Source organism: Sus scrofa, chromosome 1 (genome assembly GCF_054392235.1).
Source record: "Sus scrofa isolate SSC_HxYL_T2T_F1_AM1 chromosome 1, Sscrofa_HxYL_maternal_Yorkshire_Landrace_v2.0, whole genome shotgun sequence".
Taxonomy (NCBI): domain Eukaryota; kingdom Metazoa; phylum Chordata; class Mammalia; order Artiodactyla; family Suidae; genus Sus; species Sus scrofa.
The window spans coordinates 193,211,170-193,237,980 of NC_139383.1; the positions used below are offsets into that span (position 1 = coordinate 193,211,170).

The 26,811-nt window shown below is 36.8% G+C and overlaps 2 protein-coding genes and 1 long non-coding RNA gene across 17 annotated transcripts in view; 2 read left to right on the top strand and 1 right to left on the bottom strand.

The window, feature by feature from the left end:
- Positions 1–10,732, top strand: part of STYX (serine/threonine/tyrosine interacting protein) — a 50,120-nt gene extending 39,388 nt beyond the window's left edge. For all 4 annotated transcript variants that reach the window (XM_003121793.5, XM_005659958.4, XM_005659959.4 and 1 more), the window contains 2 exons: positions 3,769–3,862; positions 7,129–10,732. In XM_003121793.5, coding sequence (XP_003121841.2) covers positions 3,769–3,862; positions 7,129–7,202 — 168 coding nt within the window. In that variant the 3' untranslated portion in view covers positions 7,203–10,732. The remainder of the gene's footprint in view (positions 1–3,768; positions 3,863–7,128) is intronic.
- A 2,061-nt stretch (positions 10,733–12,793) lies between these two features.
- GNPNAT1 (glucosamine-phosphate N-acetyltransferase 1) lies at positions 12,794–26,393 on the bottom strand. 12 transcript variants are annotated; one of them, NM_001243376.1, is made up of 6 exons: positions 26,193–26,393; positions 20,348–20,515; positions 18,657–18,719; positions 16,766–16,893; positions 15,563–15,624; positions 12,794–14,276 (listed from the first exon to the last, which is right to left on the bottom strand). In NM_001243376.1, the coding sequence occupies exons 2-6, from the start codon at positions 20,499–20,501 to the stop codon at positions 14,129–14,131; spliced, it is 555 nt and encodes a 184-aa protein (NP_001230305.1). In that variant the 5' UTR covers positions 20,502–20,515; positions 26,193–26,393; the 3' UTR covers positions 12,794–14,128. The 12 variants fall into 12 exon arrangements, with proteins under 12 accessions (NP_001230305.1, XP_084873219.1, XP_084873393.1 ...); XM_005659948.4 differs by having other exon boundaries at positions 13,049–14,276; positions 26,248–26,381; XM_085016805.1 differs by having other exon boundaries at positions 13,049–14,276; positions 25,628–26,381.
- Positions 20,346–25,695, top strand: LOC146406933 (uncharacterized). Its single transcript, XR_014819163.1, has 2 exons — positions 20,346–20,851; positions 24,274–25,695. It is a non-coding gene; the product is annotated as an uncharacterized LOC146406933 (long non-coding RNA).
- Positions 26,394–26,811: the final 418 nt, after the last annotated feature.

Here is a 26,811-nt window from a genome sequence, read left to right on the forward strand (position 1 = left end):
ATAGATAAAAGCTGAGAGATAAGGGGCCATATGTTTAGGGTTTTATAGGCCAACATAAGTAAGGCCTTTGGCTTCTATTTTAAGTGAAAGAATAACTTCAGATCATCTGTATGAAATATAGTATACTATGTATATACTTTAGGGGTTGTTGCAGCAAGGGTAGAAGCAAGTATGAGTTAGCCTTCACAAAGTTGGAGTCAAGATAGAATGTTGGTTTGGTTCAAAGTGGTAGTAAGGAGAGAGTTCTAGTTAGAGAAGGTAAGATTCTGGATTTATTTGACAGTGTAGTTGACAGGATTTACTGGTGGATTGGATGTGAAGAGAGATTAGATGAATCTAAGCCTTTTAGCCTCCAACAACTAGAAAAGAGGAACTGCTACTTACCTTTATGGGAGAAGCTGCATGAAGTCTGAAGGCAGTAAAATCAAGAGTTGATTTTGGTCATGTTAGGGTTGAGAGAGCTATTAGATAGTAAGCAGATATACTTACAAGCCTGGAGTTCATGGGAAAGAACCTTATATCTAGGGGTTATCAGTATATAGATGCCATTAAAAGCCCTGAAACTGAGTGTGGATAGAGAAGGATTTCAGAAACACAACCTTAATGCACTCCCAATACGTAGAAGTTGGGGAGATGGGGAATTAGCAGAAAAGGCTGGAAAGAGCCTTTAGTCATTGAGTGAGGAAGAAAATCAGGATGGCCTGGTGTTTGGGAAGTCAAGTGAAGGTGTCTGAAGAATAGGGAATAATCCTCTGTTTTATTTATTTATTTATTTATTTTTTTAGGGTCACACCTACAGCATATGTAAGTTCCTAGGCTAGGGGTCGAATCAGAGCTGTAACTGCTGGCCTCACCACAGTCACGGCAACACCAAGCCACATCTGCAACCTACACCACAGCTCATGGTAACACTGGATCCTTAACCCATTAAGTGAGGCCAGGGATCAAACCCACGTCCTCATGCATACTAGTCAGATTTGTTACTGCTGAGCCACAATGGGAACTCCTTATCCTTGGTTTTAAAGGCTGATAATAGGTCACAGAAGATAAAGACTGAGAATTGACATTAGATTAGGAACATGAGGTCCTTGGTGCCCTTGACAGTTTGTGGAAGGGAGAGGATAAGCATAATTGCTCAGAGTTCAAGGGAAAATGGGAAGAGAAGAATGTGAACAGCAAGAATAGATAATTCCAGGAATTATGCTTAGAAGGAAAAACAGAAATAAAACAGTAGCTGGAGGGGAAACTAGGGTGGGGGAGTGTTTCCTAAAATGGTGGGAAATGGCATATTGTGTGCTGTTTGAAACAATCCATGAGAAAAGGGTAAATTGATAAAGTGCTAGAATTGGATAGTGTGATCTCTTCTCCTCTTTGTTGATTGTATTATGTTGTTATTTTTGTAGGTTTTTTTTTTTTTTTCTCTTTCCAGTTTTTTGTTATCTCTTTCATTGAGTCCCTTTTCTCTCTTCTTTGAACTCATTTCAGAAGTGCCATGTTCTCATTGATTTCATGGAGACTTACTCATAATTTTCATCTGCCTCTTGGTGTAATTTTCTTTCCTTTTTTTTTAAGGGCCACACCTGCAACATTTGGAGGTTCCCAGGCTAGGGGTCAAATGGGAGCTGTAGCTGCTGGCCTACACCGCAGCTCATGGTGACACCAGATCCTTAACCCATTGAGCGAGGCCAGGGATTGAACTTGTATCCTCACGGAGACTGGTCAGATTCATTTTAGCTGAGCCATGACAGAATTTTTTCTTTTTTTTTTTTTTTAGAGGCGCATCTGCAGCATATGGAAGATCACCTATACTGCAACTTGAGGCAACGCCAGATCCCTAGTGCACCGAGAGAGGCCAGGGATTGAACCCGAATCCCCATGGATTCTAGTCGGGTTCATTTCCACTGAGCCACAACGGGAACTCCCATGGTGTAATGTTCATGCAGTATTTTTAATGACTTTTGGTTATAATGTTGCTCCCCCCCCACCACAAACATCTTTATATTAGACTTATTTTGGTTCCTTTTTGATTATTGGTCGTATTTGAACTATAGATATTCTTCTTAGATCACTATTTGCTTAACAATAAAGTTGTGGGCAAGGGACCAGTGGTGTGGTTGAGAAAGGTAGGCAGCCGTAATTTTTCCACTTGTCTTGGAAGGCTTTGTCACTGACGCTTTTCTCCAGTGGTGTGGCTCTACTCAGCAGATGGGAAAAAGAGCTCCTTTTGTCACAGGTGGTTCTTGTATAGATTGATAACCACTACATGCACATTAATATCACCTACCCATACCAATTAAATGAGAATCACTGGGGGTGGGCCTGAGGTATACATACATGTTTTAAGGCCACCTGAGAACAGGTGGTCTCTAGCTAGGCTAGAGAATTACCAGTTTAGGTTTCACTTTTTTTTTTTTTTTTTTTTTTTGTCTTTTTGCCTTTTGAGGGCTGCTCCCATGGCATATGGAGGTTCCCAGGCTAGGGGTCTAATTGGAGTTGTTGCCACTGGCCCACACCAGAGCCACAGCAATGAGGGATCCGAGCCGCTTCTGTGACCTACACCATAGCTCACGGCAACGCCAGATCCTTAACCCACTGAGCAAGGCCAGGGATCGAACCTGCAACCTCATGGTTCCTAGTTGGATTCATTAACCACTGAGCCACGACGGGAACTCCTAGGTTTCACTTTTAAGCTGACTCAGATGAGCAGATGCTTGGCAACATGCAACCCAGTTTCACCTCCACCTAGCCTGCCTCTTATGAAAATGCCAGGTATGGGTGTTAACATTTTCCTTAATATGCCCTGCCTCCTCCCATAGCTCATGTATACTTCCTGATTTTATCATACCATGAAAGGGCTTTTTACATTTGTCTTAGGTTTGCCACCTTTTTTGGATAACTCTGAATTGTACCCACTTTGCCTGGTATCTACAGTCAAGCATCTTTTGTGCATGGCTTAGTCTGATTCCATTGTTAAATGTTACTGTGAAATAATACACATATATAAAAAATGCATAAAGTATAAATAAACATCTATGTAACTACCACCCAAGTCAACAAATTGAACGTTTGCCAAGATCCCAAAAGCCCTCTTGATGTCCCTTCTCAATCACAATTCTCTTTCTCCCTTTGTAAAGGTAACCACTACACTGACCTATTTGGTAATCATTCCTACTTTTCATTTTTCTCATATTCAGGGTTGTCGATGTTTCCTAGTTTCCTCAAATAAGGAGTTCTCTATTATTTTCAGAAAGGAGAGAGGGACAGAAATGCCTTTATTACTCCATCTTTAATTGGAAGTAGAGGACTATTGATTTTTAAAGAATTAGAACAAAATATATACTTGAATCTGTTAAATGTCTTATATTAGCTGATTTTTAAAAAACTTTATTTCATTTTATTCTTATAATCATTCTTTGTGATTGCTAGTTTGGGTTTTGGAGGTATGTGTGTGTTTTAACAGTGATCGTATAGCTTATGCCCCAGTGGCAGAAAACACAAACTGACTGACAGTTCACTGTGGTATCCTAGTGCAGTGTGATATCCTAGTACAAGCTGTTGACTTGACTTGATTTATAGCGTCATCAGTAAATGTGAAATTATAAGATAGGAATTTTAAGCCTGCATTTCTTATAGCAATATGGCACCGAAATTTTCAGTATAAAGTCAGAATACCAATAATGTATGTATTAACAACTTTTAAAATTTTGTTGTGAGTATCCAAGAATTTAAATGTATATTTAAGTTAATTAAAAAAAATTTTTTTTTTAGGAATATGAAGCCATCTACCTAGCAAAATTAACAATACAGATGATGTCACCCCTTCAGATAGAAAGGTCATTATCTGTTCATTCTGGCACCACAGGTAAGTGCTTTTCCATTTTGGAGTAACTTAGGGGGAAAAGATGATAGGAAGAGTGAAAGAAAAGCAGCATCTTTTGCTCATTAACAAGTTACACTGAAACTGTTTAGGAAACTTTGGGTGGACTATTGAATTAAAATAATTTCAGGAGTTCCTGTCGTGGCGCAGTGGTTAACGAATCTGACTAGGAACCATGAGGTTGCGGGTTCGATCCCTGCCCTTGCTCAGTGGGTTAACGATCCGGCGTTGCCGTGAGCTGTGGTGTAGGTTGCAGACGCGGCTCGGATCCTGCGTTGCTGTGCCTCTGGCGTAGGCCGGTGGCTACAGCTCCGATTGGACCCCTAGCCTGGGAACCTCCATATGCCGCGGGAGCGGCCCAAGAAATAGCAACAACAACAACAAAAAAGACAAAAAAATAATAATAATAATAATAATAATAATAATTTTAATTTTATAATTAAATATGTATCATACTTACCTTCTGCTGTGTTTTCACCACCGAATCTAGTTAATTAGAATATACTGATTAGAAGATCAGATTTCTATTTCTGTTGCATTTTAAATCTTTAACTAGTATAACTGTGTTGCAAAGATAAAAATAATAAGAGAGGTCTAGAGATGAGGCCCTAACTACTCTTAGGTGGTTAATAAATGAAAGGGTGACTAATGTAAGCTACCTCAGTTTTTGTATTGCCATAAATACTTGAATCCTTTCTTCTTTCCCTATTTCAGAGTGCCCCTTCCACCATTTTCAACGTTAATGATCCAGGCATGCTTTCAAAATCTTCTAACTTTTACCTTCCTTCTCTAAGACCTTGCTACCCTTTTTTGTCTCCTTTCTTTTTATTAGAACATTTGTGGAATTTTTTTATTGATAGTTTTTTCTCTCTCAGGTTTCCTTTTGGTCTTACTTAAAACAACAGCCTTATAAGTTAGGAAGAACAGGTTGTATACCTAGTTGAACACTGGTGATCTGACCCATAAGTCCAGCACTATATTGCACTTCCTTAGGGATAATACTGTATGCCCATCCCTCAAGCTCAACTTCTTGCTGTCATTGGCTTTTTACTTTGCAACTTCTATCTAATCATTTTCCAAAATGGGAGTGTTTTCCTCAGTACCTAAAATTCCCTCTTTCATAATAAGTATATCAATCTAGTTCACTTCCATGTTGGCCTCCTGTTGACACCCTTGGTGTTTAGTCTGTTCTGTACATTGTGGCCAGACTTATTTTCATGAAAGATCTAATAATGATATTTTTCTTGTATAAAAGCCTTCACTGGCTTAATTTCTACCAAAGAAAACACATAGAACATCATAGGTAGTAATTAAAGTTCCTCCTGATCTTTGTCTCTCTCACTGTACCTCTCTGTATGTATGCTAGAAAACTGAATTACTAATGGCTTCCTGTGTGTCTTCTGTTTTCCACCAAGAAAGCATCACATTTAAGTCTCTCTATCCTTAAAAACTTGGTTTCAGTATCATCATGTCAAGAAAACATGATCATTTTTCTTCCATTCTCTAGTTATTCAGAACTGCTGCAGAGTTCCTCCTCCTCTTCACTTCATGTCCTCCATTAGTTACATGTGTCTTTTAACGCCCTTAGAAGAATGCCGGTGCAGCACTCTATCTGAGACTCAGTTCAAGCAGCTGTATTTAGACTTATGGCTAGAATATTTTCTTCTTTATCTCATTGGTACTATATTTCCTTATTTAATTAATCTTATAGTGAAATGTGTATTTCTTTTTGGAGCCTACTCTTTAACATTATTCCCATGATTTAGGGCCTTTAGGGCCCAAATTTAAGGCTATGTTATTGTTAGGCAGATAACACAACAAAATGTATATCAGTTTAACTATTACCTAAACTTTTCCTCCACTGAGACAAATTTCTAGGTTATAACTAATGGGCACATAGGGATAGATTTTTGTTGTTGTTACCCGCTGCACCCGTGGCATATGGATTTTCTTGGGCCAAAGATAGAATCTGAGCCACAGCTGCAGCAATGTTGAATCCTTAACCCACTGCACCAGGCTGGGAATCAAACTGGCAACACCACAGAGACAAGTGGGATCACTAACCCACTGTGCCACAGTGGGGACTTTGAGGGATAGCTTTGATTCTATGTGAGAAATATCTGTACTAGCAGACTCTGATGTGAAGAGAGGTAAAAGGAAACCTCTTCTTTATCTGCTGCATGCCTTCCTTTCTCCTAACTGTAGACTTGTTGGTAATAAAATCAGAGTTTCAGTGGATTTTTTGACAGCATCTGTGAAAGCAAAAAGATAATTATATCTACAAAATAAAACTGTACAAATATAATTTCATAAATTTTATGTTCTAAGTCACGTTTATGGTGCCTAAAATCATAAACTTGGTTACATACCATTATCCTTTTAAAAGTTCTATTTTCAAACTATTTAAAAAAAATTTTTTTTTTTTTTGTCTTTTTCCGCACCCACGGCATGTGGAGGTTCCGAGGCTAGGGGTCTAATCGGAGCTGTAGCTGCCGGCCTACACCAGAGCCACAGCAACACGGGATCCAGGCTGCATCTTTGACGTACACCACAGCTCACAGCAACACCGGATCCTTAACCCACTGAGTGAGGCCAGGGATCAAACCTGCAATCTCATGGCTCCTAGTCGGATTTGTTAACCATTGCGCCACGACGGGAACTCCTGTTTTAAAAATTAATGTTCATTATATAAAATACCTTGGAGTTCCCTGGTGGCTTAGGTTAAGAATCCGGTGTTGTCACTGCTGTGGCTGTGGTTACAGCTGTGGTGCAGGTTTACATCACGGGCCTGGTAACTTCTGTGTGCTGTGGGCACAGCCACAATAAACAACAACAGACCAACAAACAATTCTATTTTCAAACTTTAAAAAAAATTTTTTTGGCTGCTTCCACTGCATATGAAAATTCTTGGACCAGGCATTGAACCCACCACACCAGTGACCTGAGCCACTGTGGTTACAATGCCGGGTACTTGCTGTGCCATAAGGGAACTCCTCAAACTGTTTTAAAAATTAATGTTTATTATATAATATACCTTAACACTTAAATCTTAAGAGGGAAAATGTCATGAAGATATAGTTACTTGGGAAATTTATAACAAAAGAATTTACAAAAGTTTACTAACAATTCAGTAATGAAATTATAGTGTATGTATACGGTAACACTTCATGAAAAATGAAGCTTTTTGCTAGCTGTAATATTATAAATATTTAAGTTGCCATTATATGTTATGTTAATGCAATAACTTTTAGGTAGTTTGAAGAGAACACATGAAGAAGAAGATGATTTTGGAAACATGCAAGTGGCGACTGCGCAGAATGGCTGACTCAAGAGCAACATTTCGAGGATGTGGATTTCTATTTGGGAAGGAGAAAATACTAGAGACAGTAATAATATTAAGTGGTAAAAACACAAGTAGTTTCTTTTCAGTTATATGTTGCTTCCAGAATTGTTTCTCTGCAACTTGTTGAGCAACATTTTAAGATATTGGACTTCTGCAATAGATGGTACTGATGGTTTTACCCTTTTTTTTTTTTTTTTAATTCTTTACAGTTTTATTATAAACCAAGAATTTTGGACTTGCAAAGAGGTATTATTGCAATAATGCACTTTCATACTTGAAATTTATTTGTATGATATAAAGTTATTACTTTAAACAAAATGCAAGTTAGGGGGGATTTGTTTATAAAATCTGGGTAATTTATAACAAAAGAATTTCCTAAAGTTTGCTAAAAATTCATTTTGTGTTCTACATATTACATTTAAAAAATAATTTTATGGTTCAATTTTACGATGGAGCCTCTTACAGAAACATTAACAAATGCAGGAATCTGTCACATTTCTTTTTTAGTATAATTCAATAGCTTAATTATCCTTTTATTTTTTTAAACTTTTTGATCTCTTAATAATCTTTAAATCATGACATTGCCAACTGTCCTTACTTTAACATGACCCAAGTATTGCTTCTTTTCCTGTTATCTTCCTAATTTTAATCTATAGAAAAAAAATGTAAGGAGCAAAGGGAAATGTTTTGTTTTATAATACCAGATGCTCAAAAACAAGGAGAGTTTTAAACTTTCAAGTGAGTTTCCTTTAGCATTCTTAAAAGCCAAATGTTGTTTTTGTTCTTTTCAAAGTTGTGTAGCCTGTTTTTTCTTTGTCCAAAATAGTTCTAAATAGAATAAACCAATGTAGCACTATTTTTTTCTAAACAAAGCCCAAAAAAGAAAAGTGCCTTGTCTAATTAGAAAAATAAATAAATCCTTATGTGACTTCTAAATTAGTATGTAGAACAGTGAAAAGTTTTGAACATTTTTCTTCTTCTTCCCTTTTTTTTAAAATCATAAATTAGTTCAAACTGAAAGTCTTAAGGCTTGAAGAAATGTTTAGTAAATCATTTGGAATATGAAACATCTACTCTTTCATTTTGTCTTAATGATTCTGTGAGGTTGTTCTGGCTCAGACAGAAGCTCTTTGAGTATTTCTTGGGGAAAAGCGATTATGAAAGATTTTAGTGTATTTAGAAACTAAAATATGGTTTCTAACACTAAATAAATTAGTGTTGTAAACAATTCTTTACATTGAGTTAATCCAAATTTCCCCCATAATTTGCATTAGCAAAGTCACTTTATGGATCCTAGGTTCTCCATGTTTTTATTTATACTTATAAAAATTGTTCTAAGAAAAACATTTTGCTATTTTAAGTATGATGTTGGGAAGGAGAGGAGTGTTTTTAACTTTTATAGTTGATGATTTAGGGTAGCACAAACAAAACTCCTTTGTATCTCACTTTTCTCAGTCCTCTCTTGAGGTGCTTTACTGATGGGAATGATTTCCATACATTCCCTTGGTACCAAGAGGTACTATGCAAGGTAACCTACTACACCAAGTTACCTAACTTTGCTTTCCTTCCTAAGATGTAATGACACAGTAAAGGCTTTTTTATCCAGCATAGCAGGAGAGTGGAAGTGAATCAAAAAACTGCTTTGTTAATTAAGCGTTAATGCCTGTTGACACAGGTGGTATTCCTTTTCTGATTTCCCTTCCCTTCTCCTATTTCACCACCCTAAAAATACTAGATTGTCAATCCCATAGTGGTCTTGTATTCTGTCGTGTGATTAGGTCATTGGGTGTGGTGGTCTAGTATAGTCAAGATTTGCATTGAGTGTTCAGAAATTCCAGTTGGTAAAGTGCCAGATAACACAGCTTTCCTGTATATAGATCACTATTGGATAGGTCAGCAAAGATCTCTTTTGCAAACTAATAATTTATGATGCTTCATCCAGCAAAAACTGCTTAAAAGAATCTTTGTAATAAGTACATTTAGGTTTTAAAAATGAGACAGTTAAGATTTTCTAAGTTAATTTCTTAAATACACATCTCTCCTCCAGTAGTCTGCCCAAGAATATAGGTTTGGTTATTAATTTATGGTTGGTAATTTTCCACTTTTTCTAACCACTGTAATCTTTATGTTGTCACTAAAGTGCCTGCCCAGCACTGTATATTAAAGACCATCTCTCACAAACACTAGGAAAGGACTGCCATCTTGAGTACAAACTAAAATGGACAAAAAGTTTATTCTTTCATATAAGAACACTGCAATTTATTCTACCTAATGTTCAGCTTGTTCTTCTGGTAGTTCTTCCTAATCTTCTATTTGGTTCCATTTCTGTATTTCTTTTGTTTTCCACTGATGTTTTGTGATGGTTAACTACAGTACATTTAACCAATCATGATTTATTTTCTAGAATATTTGAATAATGTGTAACATAGCACTCAATTTTAAACATTAATCTGGGCACAGAATTTAAAATAGTGCAACAAAGGAAATTCCTTTATTTTCCATTTTGAAAGTATGAAACTTAAATATGGAAAATATTCAAACTGGAATGGCAGTTTTCTTATTTTCTAATTTTAATTCATTGGTTAATGTTAATTTCTTATCACATGTCTAAGTAGCAGTTACCTTTATTTATCTCTACTCTGTGGTGGAAATGTTAAGCTGTGATAGCTTTGCTACCAACTCTCAACCACTTTCAGCACAGAATATTCATTTTGGGAGGATTTTGTGCTTTATCTGAGTTTAAAAGTAGTGTCAGAAAATGTTAAGCATGTCCTTTTAAAGAAAATATAAGGTTTCTAATTGTGTTATTAACCATGATAATTCAAGTGAATTAGAAGTATTTAACTGCAATCTTGAATTATAAAGTTGGGATATATATATAGTTATATATCAAAATCTCAACTTGATGTAAAGTAAATGAGCAGTTACCTGGCGGATTTTTTTTTTTTTCAAATAACTGTTTAATCCATAATTCCATAACAAACCTAGCTTCACATCAATGTTTATTTTGTTCATTTATCAGTGCTCCAACAAGGAAATGATAGGAAATAGCTGAAAATTGCTGAAAGTTTTTTTTTTCTTTTAATTAATTTAGAAAAATAAGTTTCTAGGGTCTTTCAATGCTGGATTCTTTGTCTTATCCATCCATGGCAGCTAAAAAAAAAAAAAAAATCACTCAAAATATTCAGGTTTACATGTTTGCTCTCTCTCATAGGGAGCTGCCATACCTCACAGTTCAAGATGTATTCTATAGATCAGTAACATTGTACTGACATGTAATTGCAATTTACTATGCAGCAAAAATGATTCAAGAAGAAAACCTACAGTGTCTATTTACCTTTGTATAGGCAATTGCTTAAGTCTGCTTTTAACATTTGTACTTGGATAAAATGCTTATGTATGTATAGGAATGTCACAGTGCAAGATGCTGCTAGCTCAGGCACAAAGTATTAAAATTATTTTGTGAAGATTGATGGTTGTATTAAAACTGTTGTGCCATTATACCTCAAAAAGATTGAAAAGCTCATTTATACTGCTTATGCCTCAGAATTTCTTTACTTAGATTGTTGACTTCTAGATAAAAATAATCCAGTTTTAGTCTCACACAGATTAAGGATGAATGAACATTGAGTATTGAGAAGCACATATAAAAATTTTGATTAGTACATGGAATGCCCAAATTTCAGCCCAAGTATATTTTTAACGATTAGTTGAACAAGGTTGGAGTTGAAAGTGAGGGAATTTGTGTTTGAAGGAAAGGTTAAGGCAATCCATCCATAGAATAGCTTCAAACTTATTAAGGAATACTTCTTGCTTTTAGTTTTCCTGTTGTTAGCCTACCTACATAATATTCTTTACCAAATCTATCGTCATTACGATCACTACACTTTTAGATCCTACTAAAAGGCAAAAAATACTGCTGCATAAACTATGACAAGCCATTGATCATAAAATGCATCCAGATTTCCAAATATTACAGCATTAAAAAAAATGTGCAGCTTAGACCCAGTGAAAATACAAATATATAAAATATATGGAGCAAAGTAAAAATCACAACTGCCACTTCATTATATCTTTTCAAAATCAAAAATATATATATATATATTGGGATGTTTTATGCAGTTTTTTCATACTCAAGTTTACTCACAACATGCTTTAGAAAATCATGAATTCCCTGGTGGCTCAGCAGGTTAAGGATCTAGCATTGTCACTGCTGTGGCGTGGGTTCAATCCCTGACCTGGGACTTCCATATGCCACAGAGGCAGCCAAAAGAAATTAAAAAATAATTTTTATGGTAAGTTCCCTTGTGGTTTAGTGGGTTAAGGATCCAGTGTGGTCACAGCTGTGGTGTTGGTTCAAACCCTGGCCCAGGAACTACATGCCATGGGTGTGGCCCCAAAATAAAATATTGTGGTCATCCCTTGGTGGCCCAGCAGATTAAGGATCTGGTGCTGTCACTTTTGTGGAAGGGGGTCACTGCTGTGGCAGGGTTTGATCCCTGGCCTTGGAATTTCTGCATGCCATAGGCGTGGCCAAAGGAAAACCAATCCAAACAAAAAAAAATCAAACTATTCTGGTTAACTAAAGCTAAATACAGGTCATCAGTTTCTTCAGTGACACAGTTTTTATACACTATACCTGACCTATAACTATTTCCTATGGGGGGATTTAAGAAAGACCTTAAGAACACTATTTAAAGGTATTTATTGAAATACCAACCTTGTAGATAGTTTTATTTCAAATCGTTCAGGAAAAAGAAATGTAATAAAGCATTTTTTTGTTTTGTTTTTTGTCTTTGTAGCGTCACACCCAAGGCGCATGGAGGTTTCCAGGCTAGGGGTTGAATTGGAGCTGTAGCTGCCGGCCTACACCACAGCAGCGCTGGATCTGAGCTGTGTCTACAACCTACACCACAGTTCACGGCAATGCCAGACCCTTAACCCACTGAGCAAGGCCAGGGATCGAACCCAAGTCCTCATGTATACTAGTCAGATCCGCTAACCACTGAGCCACAACAGGAACTCCTAATTAAGCATTTAGTTTTGGAGTTCCCATCATGGCTCAGTGGTTAGCAAATCCGACTAGGAACCACAAAGTTGCGGATCAAACCAGAGCTGTAGCTCCTGGCCACAGCCACCAGCCATGTCATCTGAGCTGCGTCTGTGACCTGCATCACAGCTCATGGCAGTGCTGAATCCTTAACCCACTGAGCAAGGTCAGGGATTGAACCTGTGTCCTCGTGGATACTAGTTGGGTTCATAAACTGTTTAGCCACAAGGGGAACTCCAGGTTTATTTTTTAAAACATGGGCTTTTAATTACTAGAATGTACCTAATAAAGCTACTGTTACCAAGGTTGTAGGACTCCTGAAAAAGCAAAACTAGCTCTGTTGCTTTTACTAGGGAACAGATCAATGCATCTGCCTAAGTCATCAGCAGATAAGTAGTGTGCTCTCTACTGTTGAAGAATTTCTGTTGTTTTAGAAAGCAAACTAGCTCTACTGCATGGAGGGAAATCTGAAATCTAGTTGAGGTAGGTGTAGCTGAGTCAAAGGGAAGAGAAACAGGTGGTCTTTACTTTCTAGTTCCATTTTATTTTGCTTTGGTTTTTGGCTGTGTCTGCAGCATACAGAAGGTCCCTGGGCCAGTTACTGATCCTGTGTCACAGCTGTAACCATAGCCTCAGTAGTGACAACACTGGATCCTTAACTCTCTGAGCCTTGAGGCAACTCCTCTAAGCTCCTTTCACAAAGAGTACACAAAACTACAATTTTATGAACCATGACTTGAACAGTTCAATAGACAACTCAAGAAAAACACAGACAACATTAGGGTTCTAACAAAAGACTATTACATGAACAGGTTTAATGTAACATGGAATGCAAAAGATTAGAACCATTAATAAAGTGTCTAATTCTTATTTCAACTTAAAAAATAATTAAAATAAATAAAATCAAACAGGAGTGACCAGAATAATAGTACCATTATAATCACATTAAATAGAAAAGCTTCCATCAACATTTTTAGAATGTAATAAAAGTAGTATGATACATTTTAAAATATTCCACTCAATTTTGTAATCTCTTCTTCATAAAAATGTTACTCAGAAGAGGGGCTTCACACACCCATGGGAAGATGAGAAATCAGGTTAGAAATACATAATGTGCCAGAATTTACTAATTTACTGTTAAAAAGTACTTCTTAGATATTTTAAACAAATGAGTAATTATTGTTTTTCACATGGTACGAGACAGATGGTACTTTAGCTACACTAGATTTACATCAGCTTTCAGATGTACATTTAAATCGTCACATTTTTTATGTTAATTTTTATTTTACTTCTTTTAAAGGCTGACCAGGTTGTTTGTCGGTATGATACTAAGATTGACAAATGTTGGTCTGTCCTACATTAGTTATAATATATCTAACATCCAATTTCATGTAGTATATGTGAAATGATATAGCCCTAATTGGTATTTAAATATATTTCTTTGAAACAAAAGTATTAATTTTATGAATGTGATAATAAATAGCCTTATTCATTGTATGTTATTTTTAACAAGCAGTACAGATAGCAGACACATAACTCCTTACTACCTATACTCTGACTACTAAGAAATGAAGCCAAACTTTAGAAAAATACAATGCAAGAAAAGATTCAAGTTAAAAATATACTCCTTTGGTTAAAAATCATCCCCTTTATAATATGCATTTGTAATCTAAACTCACAGCATGTCCCACCAGCCCAAAGTAATCTGTCATTATACTTGTGTATTACAATATTTTTCTCAATCCAGTATTTATGGAGGTCACTGAGTTGGCAGCAACAAAATATTTTATACCCCAGGAAGAGAATATATAACCTTGTTAAACTAGCTCCTTTAACAAATGTCTTTCTTAAAAGATTTCTACTTTAGAAACCTCCTACACATGTAGTTTTCTTCAGATACTGTATATCCAAACTTTTTGTAGAAGCCAACATTTTGTGGTAGACATTCAAGGGTAATCTTATAACAGTTCAGTTTCTTGCTTAGCAAAGTAAGGGTTGATAATAACCTGAAATTAAAAAAAAAAGGGGGGGAGGCACAGAACATTTGTTAATAAAAATGATTTTTAGTAACAATATGAATATTACATAAAACTTCAAGTTTATATTTGAAATAGGTTTAGATCATGGCCTTTCCCACTATATTCATTTAAATATTCAAATTATAATGGATAAAATTTGAATCACCCAAACCATTTTATTTTGTCTCAAATATACTTTAGTAATCTCCAGCCCATTAATAAATAGGGCAAATACTAAACTCACCCTAAACCCTTTTTAAAAATAGGCTTTAAAATTTTTAATACCAAAGACTGGCATGTTTTAAAAAATTATGGCCAAAATTAATCTTTGTTGTTAAATCTATTGAAACTACTTAAGAATAAGCAACATTCCCATATAAAATGGATAAATAATTACTTTGTTCTTTATTGTTAGATTTGTGAAAGAATGTATCAGGTTAACTCTGAATTGGTCTAATTAATATGAAAGTGGAAACAAAGTAAAAAAGTGTATACATCTTTATAAATTCTTAAGGACTCCAAACCCATTGTAAGAACTGTTTCTAACTGCCTTAGGAGAAAAAACTAGAGAAGACCTACAAAAATTTGCCTAAAGGGTTTTCTCATGTTGCATAGATTAAAACATCTTATTCTGAAGATAGAACATCCTGAAGTTACACCATTATGAAAGGTATGATTAAGTTAAGTGAACTAGAAATATCAGAAATTGGTCTGTTTGATTCACTGAAATATAACAAATACTCTGAATAGTGTCTGGCATGTAGCACATGCGTAATATTTGAGTGATTCCTTAAAATTCAGAAAAGATAATGTTAAGTAGCAAGTTCTATTTTATAAAATAGGAAATAAACCTATGAAATTTACATTCAGATAAAATTATAAAGGATTTTGCAGTTAAGGCTATTTCATCACATGGCTCTAAAACTTTCATGACTAAGAACATGTCCTTTGTTTTAAATATGACAGAGAAATGGACAAATTCTGACTCACCAAAAGTTTGTTTGCTACTACTATGACAGTATTACTAAGAGTTAATAGCTTTAGGGGGTTGCTATTTCAATAGTATACTTTGAATTTCCAACTTTATGGTAAAAACTATATAAAAATACTACGATTTTCTTCATTAAATTCAGCCTAAGCTATGGAATGAGAATGAATTCATAATTAATGATGCCTAAAAAGAACTTCAAACAGGAAAACATTTTTTAATAAGTATTTTGCCAAGAAACAGAGTATCTCATTTATGCAGGGTTACCTTGTTTCTGCCTACTTACAATTTGCCAAGCTGCTTTCCTCTGCATTCATCACTAACAACAACATCTTCTACTCTTCCTCTCTGAAAATATTTACATTATTTAAAGGACTAAGCATGTAGTTTTGTTTTTAGCTAAATCAACAAGTAAGAATTCATTGATAAAAATAAATGTTTTGTAAACCTGAACTTTACAAAATGCAAAAATTTTAACTTATTATAGAAGAAATAATACCAAGAGTTAATTTGTGGCCTGATCTTTTTTGGATATCCTAAACCTTTCCACTCCATTATTATTATTATTATTATTATTATTAACCTCTGGCATATGGTAGTTCCCAGGCTAGGGGCCGAATCAGAGCTACAGCTGCCAGCCTACACCACAGCCACAGCAATGTGGGATCTAAGCTCTGTCTGAGACCTACACCACAGCTTGCACCAATGCCAGATCCTTACTTAACCCCTGAGCAAGGCCAGGGATCAAACCCACATCCTCATGGATACTAATGGGGTTCGCTTCCACTGACCACAACAGGAACTCCTCCAATTCCATTATTTTAAAGGAGATCTCAGAATCCACATCATCAAAATGTAGTCTTGTCATGAAAGTACTATATCCATCATCCTACTCCTTACTTAATAGCAATTTATTGCAGACATCCAAACATACTAATTTCTAATACAGAAACACACCAAATTTCATACCTCACTGAAGACATTCCAAGTGTTTCTATCATATGCTCATGGATTACCTAGATTTTATCATTTCACATGAGTTATTAGGAATGAAGGGACTACAAGGCATTAGATGTGTCATAATTAGAAGAGAATGCAGTATTCTGAACCCTCTACTACTGGGAAACTGATGGGAATTTGTGTTAATGCAGAATATTCAAAGTATTGTTTTTGAAAAAAAAAATTAGCATTAGAGATTCCAAACATTACTGCCAAATTCCACAGTGTTGACTTAGTTTCTCTATACTAATTCAGACACTACAGAACAATTTTTAGTAAATAATTCATAATTGTTAATAGATCTTCTCATAACTCTCAGAAGACAATGGGAAAATGACTGATTTCTAAGAAGCAAAAATATTCCATTAAATATATAGCTCATTTTACAATAGAAAACAGTGGGAAAATAGATTTGTCTAATGGAAACAAAGTCAGTTTTGCTAGAAAACAAATGTCCATTTTACTCATGAACATGTATGTGAACACATACCTTAGCACAAGAATGGATGAATTTATGTTCTATTATCAGAGTTGCTGTAGCAACTATCTGTCCTAAAGTCACATCTTCTACAACAGTAACATAATAGTCCCCAGATTTCTTCATGTGCTCAAAAGATTCTGTAGAAATTGGAAAACAGTGTTATGTGGTAGACATTAAACTTTATTAGGTACCAGAAAAATAACAGAATTAGGGGACTTGATTACTGAATATTTAAAGCTATTTACCACAGTAACTTTCAACTTTGTTTCTAAAGAAAGTATCATTTATTAAAAATGACCCAGTAGTTCAAATATAATCAATCAGTATCAACTGGAGCATAGTCCATATGTTAAAAAAAATCTGACAGTAAAATAAAGATTAATACAACTATTTTAGATGAACAGCACTTACAATACAAATATACATGTTGCCATTTCTTTGACTAATGAATGAATTTCTCTAATGTTTACTCTCAAAAGACATTTATATATAGAAAAAAACTCTGCAAATTTTAACAAGAGAATGTTTATGTGTCTCATTCTATAATTATTAGTCTTTCGGTTTCAAAAATTGACAGTAGTTTTCAATTTTCCCCATCATGATTTCCTTCAATGATAATCTTAAGGGTTTCATGATTACATGACCTGTTTTAGAAATAAAATCATCATTTTTGTTTGATTTGAAAGTACTCTGAAGTAAATTTTAAAAAAAGTCTCATTTCCTAGTAATTTTCCCAAAGCCACACTACAAATAGGAACAAAAAATGGAATAAATACTTTGCCCTCAAATTGATTTTTAGTACTTACAGTGATGAAATTACATGATTTCTCATCTAATCTGATACGTCTACAAAGAAGAAATCAGGAATAAAAACAGCCTAACAGTCTAAACATATTGTTTATTGCCCCAATCTTATTCTAGTAATGGGTCTGGAGAAGGAAGAAATAAATTCAATGAAGTAAAAACAATGAGAATCAGAAAATAATGATCTTCATCTTAGGAGGGTCATACAGAGAACAAAATAAAATTACCTATCAAAGGAAATAAACAAATTAGAGAAAACAGGAAGACAGTGTTCAGAGCACTAGATGGAGTCAGGAAGGTTATAGTTCTTTACTAACCAATAACTATCTGTGATCTTGGGTAAGTCATTGGACCTAACTCTAGAGAGTTCCATTCTTTCACATGTGTAAAAAGTGAGGGATGAATTAAAAGATACCTGCCAACGCTAAAATTCAATATGAGTAAAGCAAGAAATAAATGTATCCTACATTTTTGATTAGGTGATGAAATTTCAGTGAAATAACCTAACCACATGAAAGGAAAATACTACAATAAAAAACAATCTCTAGAGCTGCTACCCAGGTTCTATGCTACAGTAATTAACTAACAGTAGCCAGGTACAAGAGTTCCTGTTGTGGCTCAGCAATAATGAACCCGACCAGTATCTATGAGGATGCGAGTTTTCGATCCCTGGCCTCATTCAGTGGGTTAAGGATCAGGCATTACCACAAGCTGTGGTGTAGGTCACAGACGTGGCTTGGATCTGGCATTGCTGTGGCTGTGGTGTAGGGCGGCAGCTGCAGCTCCAAGTTGACCCCTAGCTCAGGAACTTCATATGCCACGGTGCAACCCTAAAAAACCAAAAAAAAAAAAAAAAAAAAAAAACACAAACCAAAAAAAACTAGCCACATATTTTGTAAAACATGGTAGTTGCTACATTTAGATTTCAGAATAGTTTAGCTGCACTAAACATTTAAATAAGAAAATAGCTTATTTATTATTTGAATAATTTCCAGCTAGTTGAACAAAAACACAGACAATGAACAGAGCTGTAAACAAAAATAAAATCTTTCCCCTTATTTCTTTTCATTCAGGAAAAAGAGGCTGTATTACTTACTCATAAATTGTTCCGGGTTAACAACTCCAGTCTCTGTCAGCTGACCTAGTACCTTAAAAAAACCTAGTTTTGAAAAACAGATTTCAAGTTGTGAGAAGAGCAAATGAAATATATTTCAAAAGAAGCAGTATGTCAAGCTGGTGGGATTAATGGCAGTTTTTTCAAAATTTTATGCATTGACCATTTAAAATTGGTATTTTAAAGATTAAATGAAACCCACTATTCTTTCTATAATCACTACATAAAACAAGTTTTCCAATGTTTTTGCCTGCATGAGATTTTTGAAATAGTACTGACCTTACTTTAATATTCAATATTTACAGAACCAGCATGTACAGTTTTCAATGTAATCTGCATTAGATTCAGTACATGGGATGCCAAGTTTTCCCAAACATGTGCCTTGGTTTTACTTAAAAATACAAGATTCTCATTCTGAACAAATATATTATTTGTAAAATAAAAGATAACATTGTTAAATTTTTTTTTTCGGCCACAGCATGCAGCGGCTTGAAGTGGATCTTAGTTCCCAGACCAGGAATTGAACCTGGGTTGCAGCAGTGAAGGTGCCTAATCCTAACTACTAGACCACCAGGCAACTCCCAACAGCACATTTTAGAACTTCGAGGGTTTTTTTTTTTTTTTTTTTTGATCTTTTTGTCTTTTTAGGGCTGCACCCACAGCATATGGAGGTTCCCAGGCTAGGGGTCTAATCAGAGCTGTAGCAGCCGGCCTACGCCAGAGCCACAGCAACGTAGGACCTGAGCCCCACCTGCGACCTACACCAAAGATTGTGGCAACGCCAGATCCTTAACCCACTGAGCAAGGCCAGGGATGGAACCCACGTCCTCATGGATGTTAGTCAGGTTCCCTAACTGCTGAGCCATGACGAGAACTCCTAGAACTTTGAGAATCTTAACTTCTATATACTCAGTAATTAATTTGACCAAAATAGTTTCTTCAGATTTCTTACCAAAAAGAAAACTGTAAAAAGTTGATTTTTGACTCCTGAAATTTAAGGAAATCATTTTGGAGAATGTGATGTTAAAAAAATACATATAGACAACACTTTTTGCAACTTATGTAAGATAAATTAAATTATCTCCATCCACATTCCCCATCTCGCTTCTTAAAGGAAATTCTTCCGTATGTGTCATCACACATGATAATTTTCCCTTTTTGGCTTTTTTTTTTTTTTTTTGGTCTTTTCTAGGGCTGCACCTGTGGCACATGGAGGTTCCCAGGTTAGGGGTCTAATCGGAGCTGTAGCTGCCAGCCTACATCAGAGCCACAGCAACACGGGATCTGAGCTGCATCTGTGACCAATACCACAGCACATGGCAACGCCAGATCCTCAACCCACTGAGCGAGGCCAGAGATTGAAACTGCAACCTCATGGTTCCTGGTAGGATTCCTTAACCACTGAGCCACGATAGGAACTCCTTTTTGGTTTCTTAATTAGGAAGGAGCACTGTTGTACTTAAGTCATTTGAAATACTTCAGAGTAATATCTGGTTTTAACCATGAAATGTACACAATGGAACTGAGTTCTCAGCCACTTCAAAAATTAAGCATTAAAAATAATATACAAGTCAAATAGTATTTTTAAAAGTTATCAGACTCATGTTTATGGAGAAAACAGAATGCTATTGCTGTAAGTCTAACCAGAATTTGTAAACTAAGTAAGTCCATACCTCTATTTAAATCAGCAGTACAAAGAGGCCTCAAAACCAAACCTTCTCCAGGATGTGTTGGGGAAATGGCTGGAGAAAATGTAGCTGTATTCTGACTCCAGTCCACTTCTTTGAGTAGACTTGGGTCAAAGAGAGGAGTTTCATCAGGTTTCATCGTTGCAGTAAGGTCTAAAATAAAAATTTGAATGTTAAACATTTTTTAATATAAGGAAAATTGTTATGATTGGCAAGAATGTTAATTTGTTAAAAAAATTAATACAACTAGAAAAATTCTTTAACAGGTAGGCAAGATTTTATTTTAGCCTATCCTGAATCTAAAAATCAAATGCCACAGTTACAGATATATAGAAAATTCACAAATTCTATCAGACAGTAAATGAGTGACTAAATTTAGAAGTTTTAAACTTTAAAACTCCATTTTCTTTTCTTTTTTTTTTTTTTTTTTTTTGGTTTTTTTTGTTTGTTTGTTTGCCTTTTTTAGGGCCGCTCTCACGGCATATGGAGGTTCCCAGGCTAGGGATCTAATCGGAGCTGTAGCCACCGGTCTACACCAGAGCCACAGCAACGTGGGATCCAAGCCGAGTCTGCAACCTACACCACAGCTCAGGGCAACTCCGGATCCTTAAGCCACTGAACAAGGCCAGGGATCGAACCCGCAACCTCATGTTTTCCCTAGTCTGATTCGTTAACCACTGCGCCATGACGGGAACTCCAAAACTCCATTTTCTAATAGGACTTGTAAAAATTTTCTTCCTATGGTTCACTGTAGTGCTGTAAATAGCTGACTTTTCATGCGCTCTTAGTTTTGTTTTGTTTTGTTTTTCTTACATTATTGGACTTTATTGTTAGGCTAAGGAATAATTTGATACTAAGGTAGACTTATCAGGCATGTAACTTTTTTCTTTAATATGAACCATGAACAGAAGATTCTCTGCATTCATTGGAATATATGGTCTCAGCTATGACAGAATCACATTTAAGAGTATCTACTGGATTTTGTTTTTACAGCAGTTTTTCTAAAAATCAGTAAGTTTCTTAGCTGCATCTAAACAAGAATTGCCAGTGTTTTCCATGCTATTGGAAAATGATCAGTTATGGTATTTTTCTCTTTTGTCAAAAATGGTCAAGTTCTTACTAGGTGTGGTCTAATAAAACAGACTAAATAAAAGATACAATGATAGAAAAACACAAAAGCATAAAAACAGGTCAGGGTCGGGGGGGGGGGGGGCACACTTCTGCAGGACAGAGTTGCTAGAAGAAACAGTCTTCCCAACATTATGAGGAGACTTTACAGGCAACTCCAAACTTTCATTTCTAAGCACATAGCCAGTTAAAGAAATCCCAGTTGACCCTTGAACAGCACAGGCGTTTAGGGTGCCCACCCTCCACACAGTCAAAAATGTGAAGTAAAAAATCCATGTGTAACTACAGTCAGACCCCTGTTTATCCACAGTTCTGTTAAATATGTGGATTCAACCAACCTTGGGTTGTGTAGTACTGCAGTGATCCTCACAGTTCAAACCTAGATTGTTAAGGGTCAACTGCATTCTATTTGATACCTTCCTCTAATTTTTCTTTGAAACAGAATTTAGAAGATATATATCCATAACACACTACCATAAAATAAAGAAATATATGAAAAATTAAAGGCCACTTAATAACAGAGCAATTTCCTCAATAACCCAACTCCCAAATGTACCCTATTTTATAAGTCACAACATGCTTAAGGGGAACTATCCTTTACTTTCCTTTAAAGATTAAACTGCCTATATAACCCAATATAACTATATAGGTAATGCTGCAGTATAGCACGGGATTCGGGAAGGTAGTGTGGGGTATTACATAGAAGTTAACATTTGTTCAGGACTTACTACCCAGGCATTGTTCAAAGAACTTTACACATTACTAATTCATTACTGTAACAATCCTCCAGGGTAGGGATGATTATTATCTCTATTTTAACAGATGAGGAAATGCATGTGTAAAGAAACCTGCCCAAGGGACACAAAATTTAGTGAGCCAGGATTGAAATGTAGGCATGGAAATAGCATGGTGTTCAAATGTCAAACTTGTGATCCTGGCTAAGGAAGTTAAAGTGAGAATCTGTTTCCTCGTTTATCAAATGTAGGTGAAATTACTGGAAGGAAGAAATGAATTACTGAATAAAAGCACCTAACAGTGCCTGACACACTGCAGGTGCTTGACAAGATATACTTTAGTTAGCAACTCATTTAAGATTCATTTTTATGAATTTTTGTTAACTTTCATGAGTCAGGCACTGTGCTGGGTACAGGGGCTACAAAAAGGTTATTATGTTTATGTTAAACTGAAAGTTAGCATTCTAGAAAGGAAAAACGGAACTTAAAAAATAATGGTTTATTACGTAGAATGTCCAGAGGTTTGTTTTCTTTCCCTCAAAAAAGGACTCAGATCATGTTATGTTATAAACACTATACCTGTTTCTATGAACATAGAGGAAAGGAAATAAATTGTGATGATTAAAACAATCCATTCAGATTAAATTTAATAAGCTTATAGTCCATTTGTATAGATTAATTTTAGTGCCTGCACTTTAGCGTTTGTCCCTGATAAATTGAGTCCCTGAGGATTTTGGGAAAGATAGGTAACAGCATTTTTTTTTTCAGATATGCAGATAAACAGCTTAAATTTACTTATCAATAAGGTAAAATATGCACATTAACTGCAGAAGTCAGAAAGTATTAAAAATTTATGCTTCTCAAGGCAATACACCATTTAAACATTTTCATGTTCATGCTATTTAACATACAATTACAACTATAAAGTTTAAAGAAAGCTCAAAAAGTAGTTGAGATGTACATTAAGATAATGAAAAGTTAACCAGAAAGTTAAAAGTCTTTTTCTTATAAAGTCACCTGAGTTTACAATGAAATGTGCCTAATAATATTTGAGAGGGGAGAGGTACATAGGAGAATTAGGATTATGAAGCCTTTAATAATGAATTTTCAACAGTGAATACTAATATTTTCCTGTGCTTTTCTTTAACCAGATGGTCCTATTTCATGAATGATTGTAAACATAAATGACTCTGGCTAATATTTATTAGAATGAAAATACAATGAAAGATCTATCATTATTACCCCTATTTTACAGCCTAGAAAGCAGGCACAGTAACTTACTCAAGACAACAGAGCCAATAAGGAATAGGGAGGGCTCACAAGCAGGCAGCAGGGCCAGCTTCAAGGGCCCTGGACTGTGCAGCTGCACATGGCCCCAGACTTGGTTAATTCTCTGCTGTCACTGTCTAGAAATTCTTAATAATTTTTAAACAGAGTCCTGTATTTTCATTTTTCATGGGATGCCACAAATTTTGCAGCCATTTTTGCACGACTCCAGGCTCTGAAACTCTTTAGTATTGAAGATGCAGTAGTGAAGGTGAATTCTCTACTGTATAAGAGTTAAATTCAGTCAAAGCAGCACTTATAACCTATATTTGGAAAATAAGAATTTCAGGCTTGTCAAAAATACTTAAAGCATTCTGGATAGAAATAAGAGTCAATATTCTTATGTCAATCAGAAATTAGTATCAAAATGCTTATATGAGTTATTTTACAAAACACAGCCATACTTAAGGTTACCTTCTTTTATCTTACTCTGTCCCCATATACTAAAATTCTGCTAGTGCCCAATTAATATGCTGGACAAGTTAAAACATGATTTGAGGAGTTCCCGTTGTGGCACAGTGGTTAACGAATCCGACTAGGAACCATGAGGTTGCGGGTTCGATCCCTGCCCTTGCTCAGTGGGTTAACGATCCGGTGTTGCCGTGAGCTGTGGTGTAGGTCACAGACGCGGCTCGGATCCTGTGTTGCTGTGGCTCTGGCGTAGGCTGGCGGCTACAGCTCTGATTAGACCCCTAGCCCGGGAACCTCCATATGCCGCAGGAGCGGTTCAAGAAATGGCAAAAAGACAAAAACAAAAACAAAAAACATGATTTGATAATAAATTTCAAAAGATTTTAAAAAAGAGAAAAAGAGGTAGATTTACTTGGTTTACAAAAGAAATAATTTTCAGCATCTTAGAGTGCCCCTAGGTACCACAAAACTGGGAAATTTCAATAAATAGAACTGCATAATTGTTTGAAGCTGAATCTCAGTATTATCATTGGGGTCTTATTTCGAAGATTTTTGATAATTTTAAAAAGTAAACCCTAACCTATAAGTATTTCTCAAGAACCTTTCCTGTTTAACCACTAAGTTAGCATGCATTTAAAGGCCCGTATATGCCTAACCTTAGCTCAATAAATGCCTAGTGAATGAATAATGAATGGTGTAACACTTATCTGGAGGTCACATTTCAGAAAATCTAGAAGAAAGATTCCCAAACTGCCACAAGTAATATCACAAAAACCATACATCAAATTCATTTTTACTAAGATCAGCTCAGGTTTTCAGTCAGTTGAACATTCTTTGGAAGCAAATGCAACATTGGTTTCTCAGCCTCTACAGGACACTAGAATATACACATAGGGAGGAGCTGTTGCTAGAAACAAGCAAGTGAGAGCAACAAGTTATAGATACTGGGAATGAAGATTTCAAAAGTTGACACAAAAATTTAAAAAACAATCTGAGGTCAAATCCAAACTGCCTTTAGATATCTCAAGAGCTCTTGAGGGCATCGCTGTACTCCTTCAGTATAGGGTTAAAGCAGGCAGGGGGCCCTCGTGCTGTGTGAGACTGGGGTTCCTCGACATACATTTTATAACAATTTCAATAATTTGATTAAATTCTGAATCTAAAGAACACCCCATTCGCTGATCATTTTGATAGGTCTGGCTATATTTATTACATAGCTATATTTATTACACTTAAGGTGAGAATTTTCAAAAGTATTTTCTGATAGTTTATCTGACCTCTGTAATAGAGGCATTATTCTCAGTCTATCCTGGAGCAAGCTGGAGCACGTGGAACTTTCAGGACTTAACTCCAAGGTAACAGCCAATGAGTGAATTGGGACTAAATCTTCTGCTGTGGTTCTCCCACCTTGAGCTCTACAAACACCATACTCAGTAGAAGCCAATCTTTACATCATCGTGCCAGACAGGTAGCTGTCTCCTCTATTCTAAAAAATGTCAGTGAATCCTGCCTAATGAAACTGATCAAAATGATTTCTTGAGATCCCTTCTAAGATTCACTCACGAGTGTATATCCTAATAAAACTAGAATTGCCTTTCAATTTTGTGTGAAATTTTAAGAGTTCAATTTACATAAACATTACATCCCATAACAGAAATCACCGTACTCAGTGTTCCTAGGGGTAGAAGTCGCGGGAAGAGACAAAGGATGTCGGTCTTTCGCACATTGAAAACCCCAACTTAGTCAGCCCAGGAGGTGTTCTTCGGAGCCGAATCATGTCCTCAAGTGGCTCCTGACCGCTGTGGGGTGCTCCTCGAAAAGGAAAAGGGGGCCCCAGGCGTTCGTGCCCACTCAAAACCGAAGGCGACAGAGACTGTGAATAGCTGTCACAATCCTCCATGCTAAAGAGTTTAGACCCAAGTCTCCGTTCTTGCCCTACCAAGGGCCACCCCCTGCATGGCCGGACCACTGGCCATCATCCCTAACCTGTTCCAGGCGTGTGTCCGCTGAACTTGCTCTAAACTACCCTCTACGCCCCCATGTACACCCAGCTGGCGAAGATCAATGCCCAGCTCCTCGAACGGAACCTCCCCGAGCCCTAGCCCAGGCCTAGCTCTCCTCGCTCGGGGTAGCAGTCCCACCTGTTTGATAAATCTGAAGGCAGGCCCACGACGGCACCCAGGGCATCCAGCCCGGCCCCGCTCCCTCTCCCCGACCCCCAGCCCCCTCACCCGTAGAGGGCCGCAGTTGGCGCTCCTCTCCAGGCCTTGTCGAACTCTCACCCACCCGGGTATACAGCACTGGATCCGGATCCGGCTTCAGCGCCAGCCCCACCTCCTCTACCTCCCGCGCGCGCTACAGTCGCTTGCTCAGCCGCCACGGCGCGAGCAGCCGCCAGGACGTGGCAGCACCACCGCCTCCAGCCCGCCCCTGCCCGCTGACGCAGGGCAGCGCGCAGGCCGGCGGAGGCGACGGCGGGCGGGGCCAGGGGCGAAACCCGAGTGCGGGGGCGGGGCCTGTGGCGGCGTCAGCACGTGGGGCGGCAGCGAAGACGTTCCCGGGACTCCGCCCGGCGCGGGCGCCGGGCAGGAATCCAGAGCTCACTCCTTCGTACTCCGCGCTCCCTAAGGCTTTTCCCACGGCCTCAGCGTCTTGGCTTTTATGGAAATAATTTTGCCTCGGAGTCAGCTAAGTGGTGACTAGTGTGGGCTGCTTTGATTCTTAGAGGCCAGAGGCTCGGCCCCTTGCCCTCTGCATTTGCCCCTTCCCTTCAGAATCACTCCACTCATTGATTAGGACTTGTGCTGGAGGCTCGAAGCTTCTTATCCCGTTTTTTTTTGAGTCACAAAT